Below are 18,756 nucleotides of genomic sequence, written 5' to 3' on the forward strand. Positions count from 1 at the left end.
TAGCAATGTGATCTTCTGTCCTTTTGGAAGAATTTTAAAAAATATGAAAAATTCAACAACAATCCTTTTCTTATCTACCATATTTATCCCAAAACATTTCTTTTATTTGATTATTGAATGTCATAGAATAATAGATGTTTTTAGCATTACTATTACTATTACTATTTAGCATTATTATTTAGCATTACTAAAGAATGTAGAGTACACAGTAGAAGCTATGGAAACCACCATATACATTAAGAAGTTGGAGCAAGCATTTATATCACTCATGTAGAAAAGTGAATACCTAATTCCAGGGTAAAGAAATTTGGGGAGCCTATCATTGCATTTTGGGTGTGTGTGTGTCTGGGGACTGCAAAGTTGATAGGATTGAACACTTGGGAGAGGTGATCAAAGGTAAAAGTAAGTACCTCAAATCATTTTTTCTTCAAATAGGGGAAAAAAATCAGCCTTCTGAGGAAGGAATAGATCAGGAATGGCTAACCTTTTCCGGACCAAGTCCCAAAGTGCGTGTAAATGCAAGCACGCATGCTCAAACACCTAAAATGCAATGTTTATGTCTCCCACACGTGCCGCCTCCTGCACATGCACGGCAGAGGCCCTTAGACAGCTGGCCAGTAGGAGGTGAGCATTCATATGCGGCGTAGCTAAACTGAGGTTACGGCTCGCGTAACCACAGAGAGGGCACTGTGTGCCACCTCTGGCATGCATGCCATAGGTTTGCCATCATGGGAATAGATCCTTTCTCAAAGATCTATTTTTTTAATAGATGCAATGGGAAAACTTGAGTCCCTTACCTTATAAGTTGAAAAACTACTTCACACATTAGGGAGAATGGGATTGTAGGGGCTAACAACAGGAAACATGGATTATATGATCCATGTCTACCCTTGTATTATGTGAACAACATAAAATGGAATACAAGTATGCTTCGCAGGAGGGCTGAGGTACCATATTTTTCGGAGTATAAGATGCACCAGAGTATAAGACGCGCCAAGGTTTTGAAGAGGCAAATTAAAAAAAAGTAGGTAGGTAGATGTTTCCAGGTGTATTTATCCATGTGCTGGGGAAGGAAATCGCTGACAATCTGCAGCACCTAACTTTGCTTCTGCTGGCACAGCACTTGATCAATGTAATTCTCATCAATCAGTTAAAGAACTTTCCAAAAGGGGAAAAAAAAGTTTTTGCACTCTGCAAACCTCCCAAAAACGACCCATTTTTCATGAAAATGGGCCCGGTTTTTTTAGAAGGCATGAGTAGCCTTGGAGGGGCTTGCAGAGTGCTCCTGAAGAGGTGGGAGCGCCAAAAATGAGCAAAAAAAGGCCCTTTTTTTGTCAAAACAAATTGCAGGCATAGCCTTATGGAGGCTTATAGAGTGCTGCTGGGGACTGGGGGAGGGGGAAACGGCCTGTTTTTTGCTCATTTCTGCACTCCCCAGCCCCCATGAGCTCTTTGAAAGCTTCCATAAGGGTAGGCATAGCCATTTTGGTGAAAGGGCGGGGCTTCGGGAGGCAAAAAATGCTGTATTTGATGTATAAGATGCACCCAGATTTTCAGTCTCTTTTTGAGGAAAAAAGGTGTATCTTATACTCTGAAAAATACGATAAGTTTTTAATCTCCTGGCATTTGCCTGGACAAGTCTCTGTAATTTACTTGGCAAGATTTTTTGGAAATAGTTTGCCATAGTCTGTTTCCTACATCAGAGACAGGGTGCTCACCCCAAGGTTACCATCTTGCTTTGGGTTCCACCACAAAACCGCGGTAGACTAAAGTGCGCTCGACAAAAGCGTGTACGTGACATCATCACAGTGGGACGAAAACATCGCTCTGTGAGCGGTAAATTTAAAATTAAAGCGAAAACCTTACCCTAACGCCCCCAAACCTAACCCTAAACCTAACCCTTAACCTAACGCTAACCCTTAACCTAACCCTAAACCTAACCCTAATGCTTAACCTAACCCTAACCCTAACCCTTAACCTAACCCTAACCCTAACCCTTACCTTTATGTGAATCGGCTTGCTTTAATTTAATTTTAATTTAATTTAATTTATTTTTAATTTTATTTGTTGCGCTGCTGATGACGTCAGGTACGCGCTTTAATCGGGCGCGCTTTAGTGGACCGCGGTTTTGACGGGTCACGCTTGCTTTGTGCCTAAGGATGGACTAGAACCAGTGGTGGGTTCCGGATTCCATTCCAACTGGTCCGGTTGGAACGGCTCTGGAGTCACCCACATGCATGTGTGCAGTGCGCGCATGCATTGTAGCATCAAATGACGCTTGCACAAGCCTCAGCAATACTCCAGCTGCTTGGTGGAGTGTTGCACAGGTGCCGTACGTGCCATGTGCATGCGCGGAAGCGCCAAAAGCTTAAAGCACAGGTAAGGAGCTCAGGCAGGCAGATGGGCCCTCCGGAGCACCGTACCAGTACCTGATGCTCCAGGCAGGATCCGGTAAGCCCGTACTGGGACGTACCACTGCAATCCACCACTGACTAGAATTCACATTCTCCTGGTTTCTAATCTGTGCCTTAACACCCGGTTAGACCAAACTGGTTCTCTTATGCTTTGTTTTGCTTATTGAACTAAAAGTTGGGAAGAAAAAAAAATCTTTATATTGAGGCAATGTTGCTATACATTCCTAATTCTCATTTCTAATTTTTATTTATCTTGTATATATTTTGAACTTGGAAGTCCATACTGAATGCATCGAATACAGGCAGTCTTCAACTTACAACCCTTCTTTTAATGACTGAAGTTAAATGGCACTGAAAAAAGTGAATTATGATTGGTTCTCACACTTATGACTGTTGCAGCATCCCCAGGGCCACATGATCAAAACTCAGGCATTGGCAACTGGGATGTATTTATGACACCTGCACTGTCCTGAAGTCATGTGATCATCATTTGTAAACTTCCCAGCCTGCTTCCAACAAGCAAAGTCAATCAACTTACTTAACTGCCTCACTTAACAATGGAAATTTTGGGCTAGAAGTTGTGATAGAAGTTGAGGTCTACCTGTAGTATTCTTGGCCTGGTTTGGGTGTTTCGTTCAAAAAGAAAATCTTAGTTTATTTATATGAACACCATCAACTGCTGTTCCTAAAATATGTCTATACTTTTCCAACACACAGTTAAGCCAAATATTCTCTCCAAATCCCCCCTTCATTCTCTTTTCTGCTAAATTTAGTCCAACATGCCTGTCAGACCAAGATTAAATCTCCTATTCATTTCGGTTTCTTCACACAGCAAGCTACCTAGTGATAATACCTTGCAGTTCTGTACTTCAGCAAAGAACAAAGTCTAGTTTAAGAACTAAACCTCCCAAATTACAGAGTAGCTCTATAGTTTTCATGATGGAGCCACTTAACTAAAATACCATACTGTGAAGCAAGTGAAGAGAAGAAAGACTAACTCACATTATTTTCTCCTTCAGTGGCACAGACCTCATAGCAATATGCTAAAAGAATATCAATTAAGCTCAGATAGACTTGTTGGCTGGTTGTTTTATCAAGCAGGAATGTCCTGTTAGTGAATTTTCTTAACTGTTCTTTCTCATCTTCTGTAAAGGAAACTGAAAATAGGAATGTTACTTTAAGGCACAGTATGCATAGCCATTCTAAAATATATTTATCCATGCCTTCAATTGACAAAAGATGATATTGATGAACATGTTCTCTAAATTCTGTAACTATTCTTAACTTAAATACTTGATTTTCTCAGTACCTGCCCAATTATTTTTTCTCATTCAGAAATAATTGTTAATACATTTGTTTGCTTCTCCTCCCAAAGGCACCCAAAGCGCCTTTAAGCACCTTAAAAAAGAAAAGTGTCTTTCATAACCATAACAAAAACTGGTTTTTTTTAAAAAAAAATTTTTTTTAAAAAGAAAACAAAGTTCCTTTTAAAAAGGAAAAGAATTCAATTTAAAATCAGTCTGGTGTTGGAGTAATTTTTTATGCCATAATGCTTAGGTAAATGGGAATGTCTGAAAAAAGAATGTGGGATAGCTAAATATCCACAACAACTACCTCATACTTGGTTAAGCATTTACATACTGGCTAAAGTCATATAACACACTAATGTTATTACAATTTGTGATTTGTTTGGGCTTAACTTGGAATAGTGCCTGAAGCCTGTTCTTGTTGTTGGCATGATATAGTTTATGACTTAATGTGTTGTGCAACGCTAGGCAAGTGTAACTTATTGAAACAATTCTTAAACAAATGACAGCATAACACACTTATGAATCCAGAAACTAAAAAAAAAAAAATGAAATTACCCAATGTTTTTCATAGGAAACATGGTTTTCATTTAAAAGATAATTCTGGACCAGATGTAGCAACAGCATGCACAAATCCAATAGGAATCAGATCATTTCTAATTTGCAGGTAGTTTGCAGGATTCAATCTGGGTTGGTCACCAGGACCAGATATTTTGTATTCCAAGCTTTCAGATTCGTATTGGAGCCCATCTTCAGGGAACGTCTCTCTAAAATTGCTAGATTAGATCCTGCAACATTATCCCGAGACATGTATATTTACCTTCATTCATGGGTAATTTACTCAAGTAAGGAGTTGTGTTTTAGATTTTAAATATTAGAAAAATCTTTTTTTCCTTTTTTCTTTTAATTTTAGAGAGCTCAGTTAAAGATAAATCCTATACTCATTCAAAGATGCACAAAACTATATACTGAATCATAGAACTGGAAACATTTACTTAATGTTGTTTTAGGGATTGAAGTAATTTGGACTAGAGAAGTATAGAAATGATAAAACAAATAAGCACCATTTTATAGATATTGATAACTAATAATAATACAGCTCCTACATCAAAACAACAATCTGTAAATTTCCTGTTTTATACTTAAGACTGTGCAAATGCCCAGTCTTTGAAAATTAAGGGAATGTACAGTGTTGATTTCCAAGTTAATTAAAAGGTTATACACTCTTATTACTGTGCTACAAGAACTTGAACACAAATCTAGAATCCTGAAACAAATATAAGCTTGAAGGGAAGACAAGAAATAATTTTCTGAGACATGGAAAGGAAAACGGGCAAAAGTATTTTGCAGAAGTAAATTCTAATAGCAGTGTTATGCTTGAGGGTTCCAAAATGTGTAGAGCATAATAATACTATATAAAAGTCATAGGGGAGGAGATCAAGAATGGGAAAAGGAATAAAGAAAACCTATATGTTCCTTTCTCTTTATGGGTATGTCCAAGCTATTCTATGTAGCATTTTATGTCTGAGTTCCATATCATCCTAACTCATGCAAAGAAGCACCTATTTTGTTTTCCTTTCACTTTTGTGCAATAGCTCATATAGAAATCAAATAAAATACCAACCAATATTTGAAAGTGAGTTTAGGTTCTGTAAAAGGGGCATACTTCAGCATACCTACACTCTCTATATAATTTGTACTAATAGGCTAGATTATGTCCCGTCAAATTGATGTAAACTCTTAGTGAACCACAGCTAGATTTTCTCCAGAAAGATCTGTCCCAACAAGATTCTTTAGGTTTTTCACTGGTACACCCATAGACATTTTAATCCAATCCATTCACCTTATTTCTAGTCATCCTTCTTTTTCCTTACAAATTTCTTGTATAAAGTTTTTTATTTTTCATTTTCATAACATGTAACCACATGTATACTATTACATAGCCAACATCGTATTGTATTATTAAATGTTTACATCAATTCATCTTACCATTAACTCCCAAAAACAATTATTAGGTCTCCTGCTCTCCATACATCATATTTCTACCTTATCCATCACTTTTTTCACCCTCTCTCCTCTTCCTCCCTGCCTCCTTTCTTCCCTCTGTCATCCTTCTCTTCTCTACTTCCCCTTCCTCTCTTCTTCTCCTCTCTCCCATTTCCACTCCTTCTTTCTCTCCTCCTTTCCCCCCCTGCTCTCTCTCCTGTCCCTCTCTTCTTCCCTTACCTCTCTATTCTACTTCACACTCTTCATCTCATTTACTTGGTGTATTTCAGCTTCTGAGCGAGCTCCATTTTATGTTGATGGTATTTATAATTCCTTTTCAATATACATATTTAATTTTAACATATATCTTCCTCCTCCTTTTTTTTAAAAGAGAGAGAAAAAAGTATACATATATAGTAATTGTACTTTTAACCCCCCCCCCCCCCCCGCCTAATTTTGGCTGAGATGTAGACCTGGTTACAATTCCCAGCTACTCTCATCATTATATTTATATAATTATGCATCCTTACACGTCCCAACTTTGTTATTCTGTCGTTAAATCTCAATAGTTTCCCATTGTAAGTGTATCTCATGTTCCCTCTCCATTTTTCCATATCTTGGTTTAGGTTACTCTTAATTGTCTATAAATGGCAATCCTTACTGTTCTTTTATATTTCCCTTTATTGGGGCGTAACCTCCTTCTTCAATTTTTTCTTCTATTTTCCTTATACCACTGTCAACCTCCGAAACATCTTTTGTCTGATTTTTATTTCCTTTTGTTGGGACACATCCCCCCTTTTCAATTTTCCCCATACCATTGCCAGACCCAATGGAGTTTTCTGTCTGCTTTTTATTTCCACCGCTTCTACCCCTTCATTATCTCTCCCCCCTTCTTCCTTCCCTTCTTTAAATACCTGCTTCTCTGAGTTCAGAATTCTATTTAGGCTTGATTTTAATGATTTTAAATGATTTGTTTTAAGTTTTGACGGAGGGACGACGCGCAGCCAGGTTTCAACTAACAAAACTATTTATTCAGGTTGACGGCGATTCAAAGAACGAAAACTCGCGCCAAGGTATTTATACTCTTTTTAAACCAATCACTGGCCGGGGACGAGACAGCAACTGCTGACGTCAGTCCCTCGGCCAATCAACAGTAACGTTAAGCCGGCAACACCCTCTGGAGCTCTCAGCCAATCAGAGAGCCAGAGGGTGTTACTGGCATCAGAATATTTAACTAATATTTAACACCCCTTTCCCCCAGTTCTGCGCATGCCCGTATCGGAGCATGCGTAGTCCTTCAGGTATGCTGGGCGGCGCCGGACCCACCCAGATCTTCTCAGTTCAGGGGAAGTCGTCGGCGGAGGAGGACCTCCTCGTGGTAGCTCCTCCCCGAAGGGAGTGTAGCTCCGAGGCACGCCCTTTCGGGAAGGCCCAGAAGGCGGGCTCAATGGTAACGGTAGGTGTAGCCGTGGGGGCGCGTCACTGGTCGTAAGAGGGACCCTCTGGGTAGTGTCCTCGGATTGAGTTGTTGGGCCGGCATCTCTGTGGTTGGCGCTTGGGTAAGCAGGGCCTGGTGTGGCGAAGGCCCTTGTTTGCGGTCTTCCGGTTTGAGAATGTTGTGGTTGATACAGGAGGGGGCCTGGTGTGGCGAAGGCCCCTGGTTGCAGTCTCTCGGATTGAGGACTTTGTGATTGGTGCAGGTTGAGGCCTGGAGTGGCGAAGGCTTCACATTGCAACCCCGGTGCTGCGGTGTTGTCACTCGGGGGTTCGCGGCCACCAGCCTGCGACGGGAGACGCCTCCTCAGTTGATCCAGGTGGCGTCTCCATTGGGATCCATCAGCCAATTGGACCCTAAAAGAACATGGGCCGGTCAGGGCAACGATAGAGCCAGGCACCCATTTTGGTTCCCCCGCAAAGGACCGAGCCCACACTGGATCCCCTAGCTTAAAGGACCGGGGAGGGAGAACCCCCAGATTGCTCGGCTGATCCCCTGAATAGAGCGGGTGAAGCCTATCCAGGGGAGTCCGCAGGCGCCGGCCCATCAAGAGCTCCGCGGGGCTTTTGTTGGTAGTTGGGCAGGGGGTGGAATGTTGGCTTAGCAGATAAGCCGCCACCCTTGCCTGCCAGTCGCCCCGGTCCATGCGGCTCAGTGCCTCCTTTGCTGAGCGGACCGCCCGTTCTGCCCGGCCATTGCTGGCCGGGTGGTACGGGGCTATGGGCGCATGCCGGATCCCTTGCTCGGCCAAGAACTCCTGGAAAGTGGTGGATGTGAACTGGGGCCCATTGTCCGAGACCACCACGTCCGGCAACCCATGGGTTGCGAACAGTCTCCGTAGGGCCCTGACCGTACTCTCGGCTGTGGTAGAGCCCATAAGGACCAGCTCCACCCACCGAGAGTAGGCATCCACCACAACCAGGAAGTTCTGGCCGTGGAAGGGACCAGCAAAATCGATGTGGAGGCGAGACCATGGGCCTCTCGGAGCCTCCCACTCACGAGCAGGCGCGGCTGGGGGGTTGGGCCTGGATAATTGACAGGTCGTGCAGCGGCCTACATGGGCCGCTATCTCTGTGTCCAGCAAGGGCCACCAGACATAGCTACGGGCCAATGCCTTCATTCGTGCTATGCCTGGGTGGTCCTCGTGGAGCAGATCCAGAACTAGTGGCCGGAGCGCGGTGGGGATCAGCACCCGATCCCCCCAGATGAGACACCCCCCGTGGAGGGAGATCTCGGCCTGGCGATTTTTAAAGGGCTGGAAGCCCTCGGCCACTTTGTCTGCTGGCCATCCCCTTAACACCCAGGAAGAGACCTGGGACAGGACCGGATCGGCCTTCGTGTGGGCCGCTACGTCCGCGGCAGAGAGTGGAAAACCGGAGGCGGCAATGGAGAGGACAGAGAGAGAGGGAACGGGGGCGGTGTCCGTCTCCGGTAGTGGGCAACGGCTGAGGGCATCTGCATGCCCTAGCTGTTTGCCCGGACGGTAAAGCAACGTATAAGAATACGCTGCGAGGAACTCCGTCCAGCGAGTCATGCGGGGGGATAGAATGGAGGGAGTCGGCTTGTCCCCCGCCAAAAGCCCAAGGAGTGGCTTATGGTCGGTGACAAGGGTAAAGTGCCGACCGTAGAGGTAGTCGTGGAACCTCTTAATCCCGGACACTGCAGCCAGAGCCTCCTTGTCGATCTGACTGTAGTTGCGCTCCGCCGAGGAGAGTGTCCGGGAATAAAAGGCCACAGGGGCTTCTGAGCCATTAGGGAGGATATGGCTCAGAACCGCCCCTACACCAAATGGGGAGGCGTCACACGCCAACGTCAGAGGCATCCCATCATGATATTGAATGAGGACTGCCGATGACGTCAGCGTCTCTTTGACAGCCGCGAACGCATGCGCTTCGCGGCTCCCCCAGCGCCAGGCCGCGGATCGGTCGAGCAACCGATGCAGCGGCTCGGCTAGTGACGCCTTGTGAGGGATGAAGGGGGCGTAAAAATTGAGCAGCCCTAGGAACGCCTGTAGCTCCGCCCTGGAGGTGGGAGCAGGGGCGTTCTTAATGGCGGCAATTTTAGAGGGTGTAGGGTGAATGCCTTGGGCATCTATTAAGAAGCCCAAGAATTCTACCCTCGGGACAGCAAATGAGCATTTGCTGCTTTTTAATTTTAATCCCGCGCCCCTGAAACGACAGAGGACCTTCCTTAATATTTCGATGAGTTCTGAGCGGCTCGTTGCAGCGATCAGAACATCATCGAAATATGGAACTACCCCCGGAAGTCCATGGAGCAGGCGCTCCATGAGGCTTTGGAAGATCCCCGGGGCCACGGACACACCGAATTGTAGGCGGCGACAACGGAAAGCCCCACGATGGGTGACGATGGTCTGGGCAGCCGCCGCATCGTCATCCACCGGGAGCTGTTGATAGGCTTGCGCCATATCCAGTTTGGCAAATATGCAACCCTGCCCCAAGGAATGGAGCAGGTGTTGCACAACAGGGACTGGATAGGGGTTTGCCTGAAGGGCCAAGTTGATTGTCGACTTGTAGTCGGCGCAGATTCTCACCGAGCCATCCGGCTTGACCGGAAGAACTATGGGTGTCTCCCATGGAGCATGATCAACTGGCTCGATGACACCCTGCGCCAATAATTTGTCAAGTTCGGCGTCAACCTTGGCCCTTAAGGCAAAAGGCACCCTGCGGGCTTTCAGCCTAATAGGAGCAATCTGAGGATCTAAACTAAGGGAGATGGGGGTCCCCTTGTAACACCCGAGCTGCCCATCAAAAACATCAGAGAACTCCTGTAGGACGTCCTCAATTGTTGAAAGTTTTACCTGGTGCACCCCCCCAATGGACAATCCCAGTGCCTGAAACCAGTCAAGGCCAAGAAGAGCCGGCAAATCATTTTTTACAATGATGATTGGCAGCTCTCCCTCAAACTTGCCATACCTAACAGGAATAGGAAAGGATCCCAGAACAGGGATCAACTTTCCCTGGTAGTCCCTTAAGAGTACCCGGGATGGGGCTAACTTATTTTGGGAAACTGTAGGGCAGAGATGGGAGAACATGTCCCATGATAATAACGATCGGGAGGAGCCAGAGTCCACCTCCATCTGGCAAGGCTGACCTGCCAGGTGGACATTGGCTGTAATTTTGCGGTTGCCTGAGGAGGCCTGATTGATGGAAGTCTCCACTTCCTGCGGTTCGGAAACAGTGTGGCAGTCATCTCCTCTGCGAGCTGGTTTCGGTGGCTGCTGGCGGCGCTGCTGCGGCTTGGTTCTCTCATTAGCTTGGAAGAAGGCAGGGGCCGGCAAAGAGGCTCGGCACACTTGGGCGATGTGCCCCTGCCTCTGACAGCGGCGGCAGATTGCGTTTCTGAATTGGCAGGTTTGGCGGTCGTGGCGGCCTCCGCAACTAAGGCAAGACACCTTGGAGTTTTGCGGTGCGGCTGTGGATAGAGCAGGTGGCTTTCGCCGTGGTTGGGCACGGACTTGGTCGATGTTGTCGTGCTCCCGGACCTCACAAGGTGTAAAATCATCATAGTCAATGTCATGTACTTGTGAGGCCGGTGCCGTTGGAGATGACAGCTGTAGCCGCTCCAAATCTGCTGTTGATTGCTCAGAGAGCTCAGCTGCTCTGGCGATCTCTACTGCCTGGAGTAGTGTAATGTCGTGATGACGGAACATGCGGCTTCTTAAATGTACATCCCGCACTCCGCACACGAACTGTTCGACTAGATTTTCTTCGAGGTTTGAAAAGTCACACTGGGCCGCCACAGTGCGCAGGGCCTCTAAAAATTGACTAATCGACTCCCCCGGCTTTTGTACTCTTCTCCGGAATGCGAAACTGCGGGCAATTTTGGATGGCGTCGGGGCATAATGGCCCTTCAATTTCGCCATCAAATTGTCCCAGCCTAGCTTATATGCCGGTCTGGGGGCAGCCATAGCTCTGGCTGAGGCGAACATAGAGGGTTCGCAGCATGACAAAAAGAAACTGCACTTCTCTTCATCTGTTTGCGCTTGGTTTTTGGTAGCAATTAAATAAGTTTCAAAGCGCTCCATGAATCCTTCCCAGGATTCGCCGGCGGAGCCGAAAGGAGCGAAAGGCGGCAATGAATTCATATTGATTACGCTGACGTGTGAGGAGCGGAGTGACGGAGGTCGTGACAGGAAAAATTTTCCTCAGCGTTCGGTGCCGGCGCGGATAGCGACTTACAGCAGCTAGCTGAAATAACCTCTCTGTCCTCAAACCTAGGCTTGCGTGGAATCGCCGGATCCCATCCTCGTCGCCAGTTTTAAGTTTTGACGGAGGGACGACGCGCAGCCAGGTTTCAACTAACAAAACTATTTATTCAGGTTGACGGCGATTCAAAGAACGAAAACTCGCGCCAAGGTATTTATACTCTTTTTAAACCAATCACTGGCCGGGGACGAGACAGCAACTGCTGACGTCAGTCCCTCGGCCAATCAACAGTAACGTTAAGCCGGCAACACCCTCTGGAGCTCTCAGCCAATCAGAGAGCCAGAGGGTGTTACTGGCATCAGAATATTTAACTATTTAAATATTTAATATTTGCACATATTTTTTTATAATTCACATATTCTTCAAATTCCTATCTTTCCATAATGTCCAGTTCCAAAGTTACAGTTAATTATACAGTTCTTATTTCAGAGTTCTGGTCCACCTTAAATTTATCTAATTCAACTGCTTTGGAGAAGAGCGGCAGGAGCCATCTTGGTCTTTTGTTCTTCCTTAATGTCCAGTTCCAAAATTGCAGTTAGTTATACAGATCTTATTTAGAAGTTCTGGTCCACCTTAAATTTAGCTAATTCAACTAATGTGAAAACGGAAGAGACGCTAGAGCCATCTTGATCTTTTGCAGAAAAAAAAACTTCATATTTCTCAGTTCTTGTTTTTGTTATTATTTTTCCCTTGCTACTTTCCACCTCTCTTTCATTATAGTTGCTCAAAATATATTAATTGGAACAAACTTGCATACAGCCAAACTTGGGTATGTTTCTCTTTGCCTTCACCTCCTGCTTTTCCAAGTTCTGATTTATGGCAGTTGGTTAATAAGAACTTCCTGCACAGGCAAGATTAAGGTTATCAGTTGTCAGTGAGAAAATAGTGCTTTTTCTTGATCTTTCTTCCTTGTTGCATTCCACCTCTCATTAGAGTTGCTTAAGATATGTTAGTTAGAAGAAACTCGGACGAAGTAAATCTTCACACTCCTAGATTCCTTTAAAAAAATGATCTTTTCAAGTCCAAATTCAAATTTAGAGTTTGTGTTTGAGAGGGTTTGTCACCTCTACTTTCTCCTTTCTGTCCAAATTGTTTCAAGCAAATGGCTCTCTTTTAAGCTCGTGATTCAACCCTCCATTTCCCCCCTTTTCTTTCTTCTTTCTTTCTTTCTTTCTTTCTTTCTTTCTTTCTTTCTTTCTTTCTTTCTTTCTTTCTTTCTTTCTCTTTCTTTCTTTTTGCCAAATCCCGATCTTTCCATCAATATTATTTATGCTCTCAAGGTTCTTTGCCTTTTCCAAATTCTGATTTATAACTGTGGGTTAATAGCTCTTCTTACCAGGCTTTCATCTTGTCTCAGCACTCTCCTGCTCAGCTGCTTTGGCCTGAAGCAAACTTCTTGTGTAGCAATGTTGCCATGCTGCTGCCCCAACTCTGATTCAGAGGGAAAATCTCTGACCTACGAGGGACCTATCGCACTCCCTCTGGGTCTGATGAGACATTGCCCCTTATTCATCCCTCCCCCCAGGGAGGTTCTGATCCAAAAATGGATCTTGGAATTGGTTTGTCAGACAGGGTTCACCCAACATCTGTTCAGCTAGAGAACTTCTGGTCGACTCCCCCTTACAAATTTCTTAAGGAAGCTGAGACACCAGAAAGACTTTAATCTCACCTCATAAATTTCAGAATACTATCTGAAAAATAATCAAATCTGCCTCAATACCATACTCAGTGACATCTGACTGAGAGTCCATCAACTGGCACTGTATCACCATATGACTTTCTTGGTGACCAATATTTAAAACAATTCCAACTATGAGGTTTTTTTTGGTATTATTTAGAATATTGGTAGTAAAGCCCAGGGAGATGGGAAAGATTACATAATTATCTGCTTCTGAAATTTCTCTCCCGTGCCAATTGATTCATCTTGCAAGGTTGCTAAAATCTCTGATAGTAACATTTCGTGTGGGAGGAAAGGAAATACTTTTGCTTCAGATCTCATTTGTCTCCGTCACAGTATACAACTTGGTTTATTTTCCTGCTTCTTACCAAAGGCTGTGGCAATTTATTGTTGGTGTCATACAGAACCAAGTTATAGGTAGCATAAATGTCTTAGGTTAAGATACTGATCGTATCACAGTGATTCAGTAATAGAAGATCCTCAGAGTTTTGTCTTTACTACCACAATTCTGTAAGACATTGTCACTGAAGCAGCTGGTGATTTACATGGTTTACACCATCAAAAGTAGGTGTTTACCTGACAGGTGAAAAAGTGATGCAGAAATAACACAGCTTTTATGATCTCCTTTGGATTCTACATAGAGCATAAGTGCCTGATTTTGAAATCAACTGTTAAAATGAAACTTTAATAGGGTAACTGAAATAAGGATTTGCACATAGAATAAAACTCAAAATTGATCAAGTTATTCATATCATAGAATTTGAATACTGAATGAAACCCAAAGCCACTAATCCTTTGCTGATGGCAAGTTTCAATCACATATCCATCATACATCCAGATGCAGTACACCAGAAATGGTTTATTAAGGTTGAGTGAAGCTTCAAATAGGTGCTTCACTTTTATGAAGCTTTGAGCAAAAGATGTTCTCAAAAGTGCTTCAAAAGTAAATGAGGTTCAATACCAATTTAGAGCACATTCTGCACTCTACACTGGAGAGTATTCAATTGTTCTTCTTCTGCAAAGCATGCCCAATGGGAAAAGATGAAGCTTTTTTTCCCCTGCAGTGTTAAATCAGGAATCTTCCAGGCTGCACAGCTAACACCATCACTCAACAAAACTCTCTTTGTTTAGCCACGTAACACATGACAGCCCACCAAATTCCAAGAGGCTTCATGTTGTGAAGCTCAACCACTAGACAGCTGGAATGTGGTTGAAAATGTATTTCACGTGCTGTTGTCCTCTCTCAATCATTCACCAGGGGTCAGAAGACAACCATCAAGAAAGAATTGTTGCCAGTGCTTCAACTGTCTAGGTATGAAGAGCCTTGGGATGCAACAAGGAGGCTCTAGACTAACTGCTTCCACTACACAATGATATTAGTCACCACTATTGTGGTGACATGCCTCCAAACATGCTGTGTATATATGGAGAAGGTTTTAAGGAAGAGCTACCCCTATGTGCTGACAAGAGTTTTCTCCCATAGCATTGCCATGTACGAACTGAGTTCTACTAGATCTGATGGAGTATTTGTTGAAGCCATCTTCCTGTACGCCTTTAAACCACCACTCCTGAAGCTATCCAGGGCACCATTATTTTAGGAAGAAAGGTGATAGGAGTCTTCTCCTGCAGTACTGAAGATGTGAGGTAACTTAAATTGTTTGTTGAAGTGAATTAAGTGGTCTCTTTGCCTCCTCAAAGCAAGTATCTCCTAAGGCTGACCCATCATCAAAATGAATGTACATCTTTTAGCACAAAAACAACTTCAGAGGATCCAAAAGCCAAGCTGCCAACTCTGTTAAAAGTACTAAATTAGGCAGGCCAGAGGTTTTAAACTTCTGAATATGCAAATTAAACATATGCAATGCAATTATCTCTGCATTTTGTAGAAGATTTTTAATACTGATAATGAATAAAAATGACAATGGCCTGCTCTTAAATTATGTTCACTTGTATTTTTGAAAAGAATTCACAATGTAAGATTTCTGGCAGAATCTAAAAGGAACTCCAGTTTCAATTATTTAACTGTGAAACTAATTATCTTTCAGCAAAAAAAAAACCTCCACAAACTTTTCAAGCAATTTGCTCAAAGTTTTTTTGAGGTTTTTAAAAAACATAATTATAGATACCACCTTTTTTTGCTTTTCTTGAAAAAAAGTATTTATCCCATAGTGTGTTTGTAAATATTATCAATTTAGAGCCCCTAGCTTGACAGTGTTTGAAACATACAGCACTGAAAATGATACTTGTCCTTTTGTTATTCTTCTTCCTTGCGATTAATACAGCTGCATAACTTTAAATGACTTGCAAAATATATATTAAGTCACTTCTTAACACTGTCATTTACTACAACTAATTTTCAGATAGTAGGCCATAAGCTAGGAGAAAAAACAGATCTATCAAGAATTTAAACATAACAAAAAGCCCCTTGGCCATAATTTTGCTCACTTACAACAAAAGGCAGCTTTAACTTAAAAACATATTTTTCACCATAGATTCATAAATATATAAAACGATCTTTAATGTCTTCTGTCTCATGAGTATATTCAAAGGAATTGAGAGCTCAAACCTTTTGAAACTGTCATGAGTTGAATTTCTGAAATTAGCTATTTGTTAAACTTAGATATTAAGCATAGATATTAAGGATGCACAAAATAACAATAGCACTCAGACTTATATACTTACAGCCCTCTCTCTAAGTGGTTTCAAGAGTCACATATTGTCCCCAATAATCTGGGAACAATGAAAGGCTGAGTCAGAACTGAACTTTTGGCAGTGAGCAGGCCCGCAATACTACATTTTAATCACTGTACCACTACAGAGAGAAATGCAACATTTCTCTTCTGGACCATGCTGTTCCAGGACTGGTCCATTGATTTTCTGAATATCAATCCTCTGAACCAGCAGTTATTTGTTCAAACATGATGTTCAAGATGAAAAAGAGTTCTTTGGGTTGAATAGCCCTGGAACTCCATAAAACTGTTTTATCAATCCCCCACAAATGGGCAGATTGGGTCCAAAGTAGAAATAGAATAGTAGATTTTTACCAAATCTATTAGATATAACTGCTTTCTGTATATGTTCTGATGCACTGTAAATTTTCCTCAGATTACACTGGTGACATTGATGCAAATGTTTAGTCCTGACTTGTTTGTCTCTTACTTCCCTCCCAGCCCTTTGCAATTTGAAAGTGCCTCTGCTTTGCTCAAGAGCAACTAAATCCAGCCAGTAACATCATTTGGAGTGAATCTATGCTGGATCCACTCCAAATCTTGAAACTTGAGATGATTTTGAATTGGTGAGAACAATTAGTGGGCTTTTTTGTGATGATGGGGAAGAGAAAAATGAGGGGGAAAGGGGGATTCAAGAAAGATAGTAAGAGATATCCAGCAATTCATAATGCAGATCATTTTCTTAATTTTTATAGACCAAGAATGGGTAATAGTTGGTATATTAAGGGCCAAGGATTTGCTTTCAACCTTCTAGAGAACTCACAGAAAAAACATAACCATAGCTCTGTTGATTATGCTATGCTGATCCCTTAATTTTGAAGGGGGGAAAAAAAACCAAGAAGAGTTTCAAAATTTACCAATTTCTCTACCAAAAATCATCATAGGATGCTTAGAATCAGAAAATACATGGAAGGAGGAACAGGGCCTGCATGCAATCCACAGACTATCCATCCATTACAGATATGTAAGTACCAGAAAAGCTCAAATATTGTCAAGTAAATTTTCCAGTCCTTAGAAAAAAACAACTGTGTTGAGTTCCTTTTACAACAGTGGGAGACCTATTATGTCAAGTAGCACAGACAAGAGGGATTTATATAAGCTGTAGAAATACAATCCTACCAAGTGAGGATTGATTGTACTTACTCCATGAAGTGTTTTCTTGAGCATTCATCATCAACTCGTAGGCGTTAACCCACCAGGGCTTATAGTTCAACAGACGGTGAATAGCTTCATCTTCAAAAAAATCAGCTCTGGAAAAATAGAAAAGCTTGTGAATTTGATATGAGGATTGTACACATGTAGTCACAGTAATCCTACCTTAGAGACATCTCAGCCACCTACATCAGCTTTAGACTCTTAAAAGAGTACAACTTCAATACAAACTGAGATTTCAATCTAAGTATGAGAGAGATTTAAAATACTCATCATTTTGGTACACTTAAAAGTATGTCTGACTTGATATATTTCAATATACGGTATATATGCATATTAGTCTTCCAATATTAGTCCATGATCTATAAAAATTAGAATTAGTTTTGTTTTGAACAACCCGGTTTGAGAAAGCAGCCACAGAAGATTAAAGAACCGCAGCAGATAAATTATATTGGGAAATGTATATACCTGTGATGGTGAATCTATGGCATGCGTGCCACCGGTGGCATGCAGAGTCCTCTCTGCGGGCATGTGAGCTGTCGCCCCAGCTCAGCTCCACCATGCATATGTGCGGTGTCCAGCTGGTTTTTGGGTCTCTGCCGTGCATGCGTGGGGCGTGGCGCATGTGCGGAAGTTGCACACACATATACAGAGGAGTACTGGGGAAAGCATGGGAGGGGGGGTCACACACATTGCATTATGGCTGTGCTTTCAGCATGTGACAATAAAAAGGTTAGCCATCACTGCCATATACACGTGTACTGTAGGTGTCTACCAACATGATCATGTGGCCTCAATCTCTCATACAAAGATCTCTGAAATCTCCTGTTGTATTTTTCCCCCCCTGAAATTTATGTGCTCTATTTCCTAAAGCAATAAACAGTACATCATTTTCTCTTGAAAAGTTAATATAAATCTATGCTTTTTCCTGGGTTATGAAGTGCTGCATCTGCAACAATTTTTTAAAATTTTTTTTTAATGGTCTGGAAAGCTTCCAAGCGAAGTGCTAGTCTACAGCCATCTCCCTTTCTTACTCTACAAAACATTTTACTGGCGCACCTGAGATTTTTTTTGTCAATATATGGAACTTAGGCAGTTTCAAGGAAGCTTATTATAAGTTTCAGGACTGTAACAGCCCAACCATCTAACTAAATCAAATCCTGCTAATCAACCAGGGTTACTTCATCATAGAGAAGGGGATAAGGTTAAATGTTAATTAGACCTGTAGCTTTTGATTGTGCAAAGGTAGATCCTGCTGTAATTATTTCATTAGGAATAGCAAAACCTTTTAAATTAAATTTATTAGGGAAAATTTTTATTTTTTCCCTTTTTTTAGTAATTCTTAAAGTGGATTAAATATGTCTTCAAAGTTGCAGAAGAGAACTATAGGGATTTTGTTTAACAGTTTTTATTGGACCAGGATTGTCCTCCCCACCCTCTTTAATTTGGAACTTCAAGATACAGACATGGCCAAAAGACTGATACCCCTCCACTTTCTCTGAAAGAATCCCAATATTTTTATTTTTCACATTTCTGAACTGCCATCTTCCTCAGAGAAGGAGTCTCTGAGGAGGTATACAATCAAATGTTAACAAGGCAGTATACAATAAAATGTTAAAATATAGTATATTTTTATCCCAGATTGGATCCTGCTACATTATCCTGGGACACATGTTTGCCTTCATTCATAAAACAATAAATGTAAAAGCTAAAAAAATTAGGAGCAATAGTGATTAAGCACTATGAAGATTAGTTCAAAGGTAGGGTTT

The 18,756-nt window shown here is 42.5% G+C and overlaps 1 protein-coding gene across 1 annotated transcript in view; it reads right to left on the bottom strand.

The window, feature by feature from the left end:
- Nucleotides 1–18,756, bottom strand: part of SHQ1 (SHQ1, H/ACA ribonucleoprotein assembly factor) — an 85,776-nt gene that overhangs the window by 45,902 nt on the left and 21,118 nt on the right. Inside the window, exons 7-8 of the mRNA XM_014056051.2 lie at nucleotides 16,979–17,085; nucleotides 3,417–3,571 (exon numbers count right to left, since the gene is read on the bottom strand). Of these exons, the coding sequence (XP_013911526.2) occupies nucleotides 3,417–3,571; nucleotides 16,979–17,085 (262 nt within the window). The remainder of the gene's footprint in view (nucleotides 1–3,416; nucleotides 3,572–16,978; nucleotides 17,086–18,756) is intronic.

Source organism: Thamnophis sirtalis, unplaced genomic scaffold (assembly GCF_051295495.1).
Source record: "Thamnophis sirtalis isolate CommonGarterSnake01/CBP01778 unplaced genomic scaffold, rThaSir2_p1.2 scaffold_3, whole genome shotgun sequence".
NCBI classification, from domain to species: domain Eukaryota; kingdom Metazoa; phylum Chordata; class Lepidosauria; order Squamata; family Natricidae; genus Thamnophis; species Thamnophis sirtalis.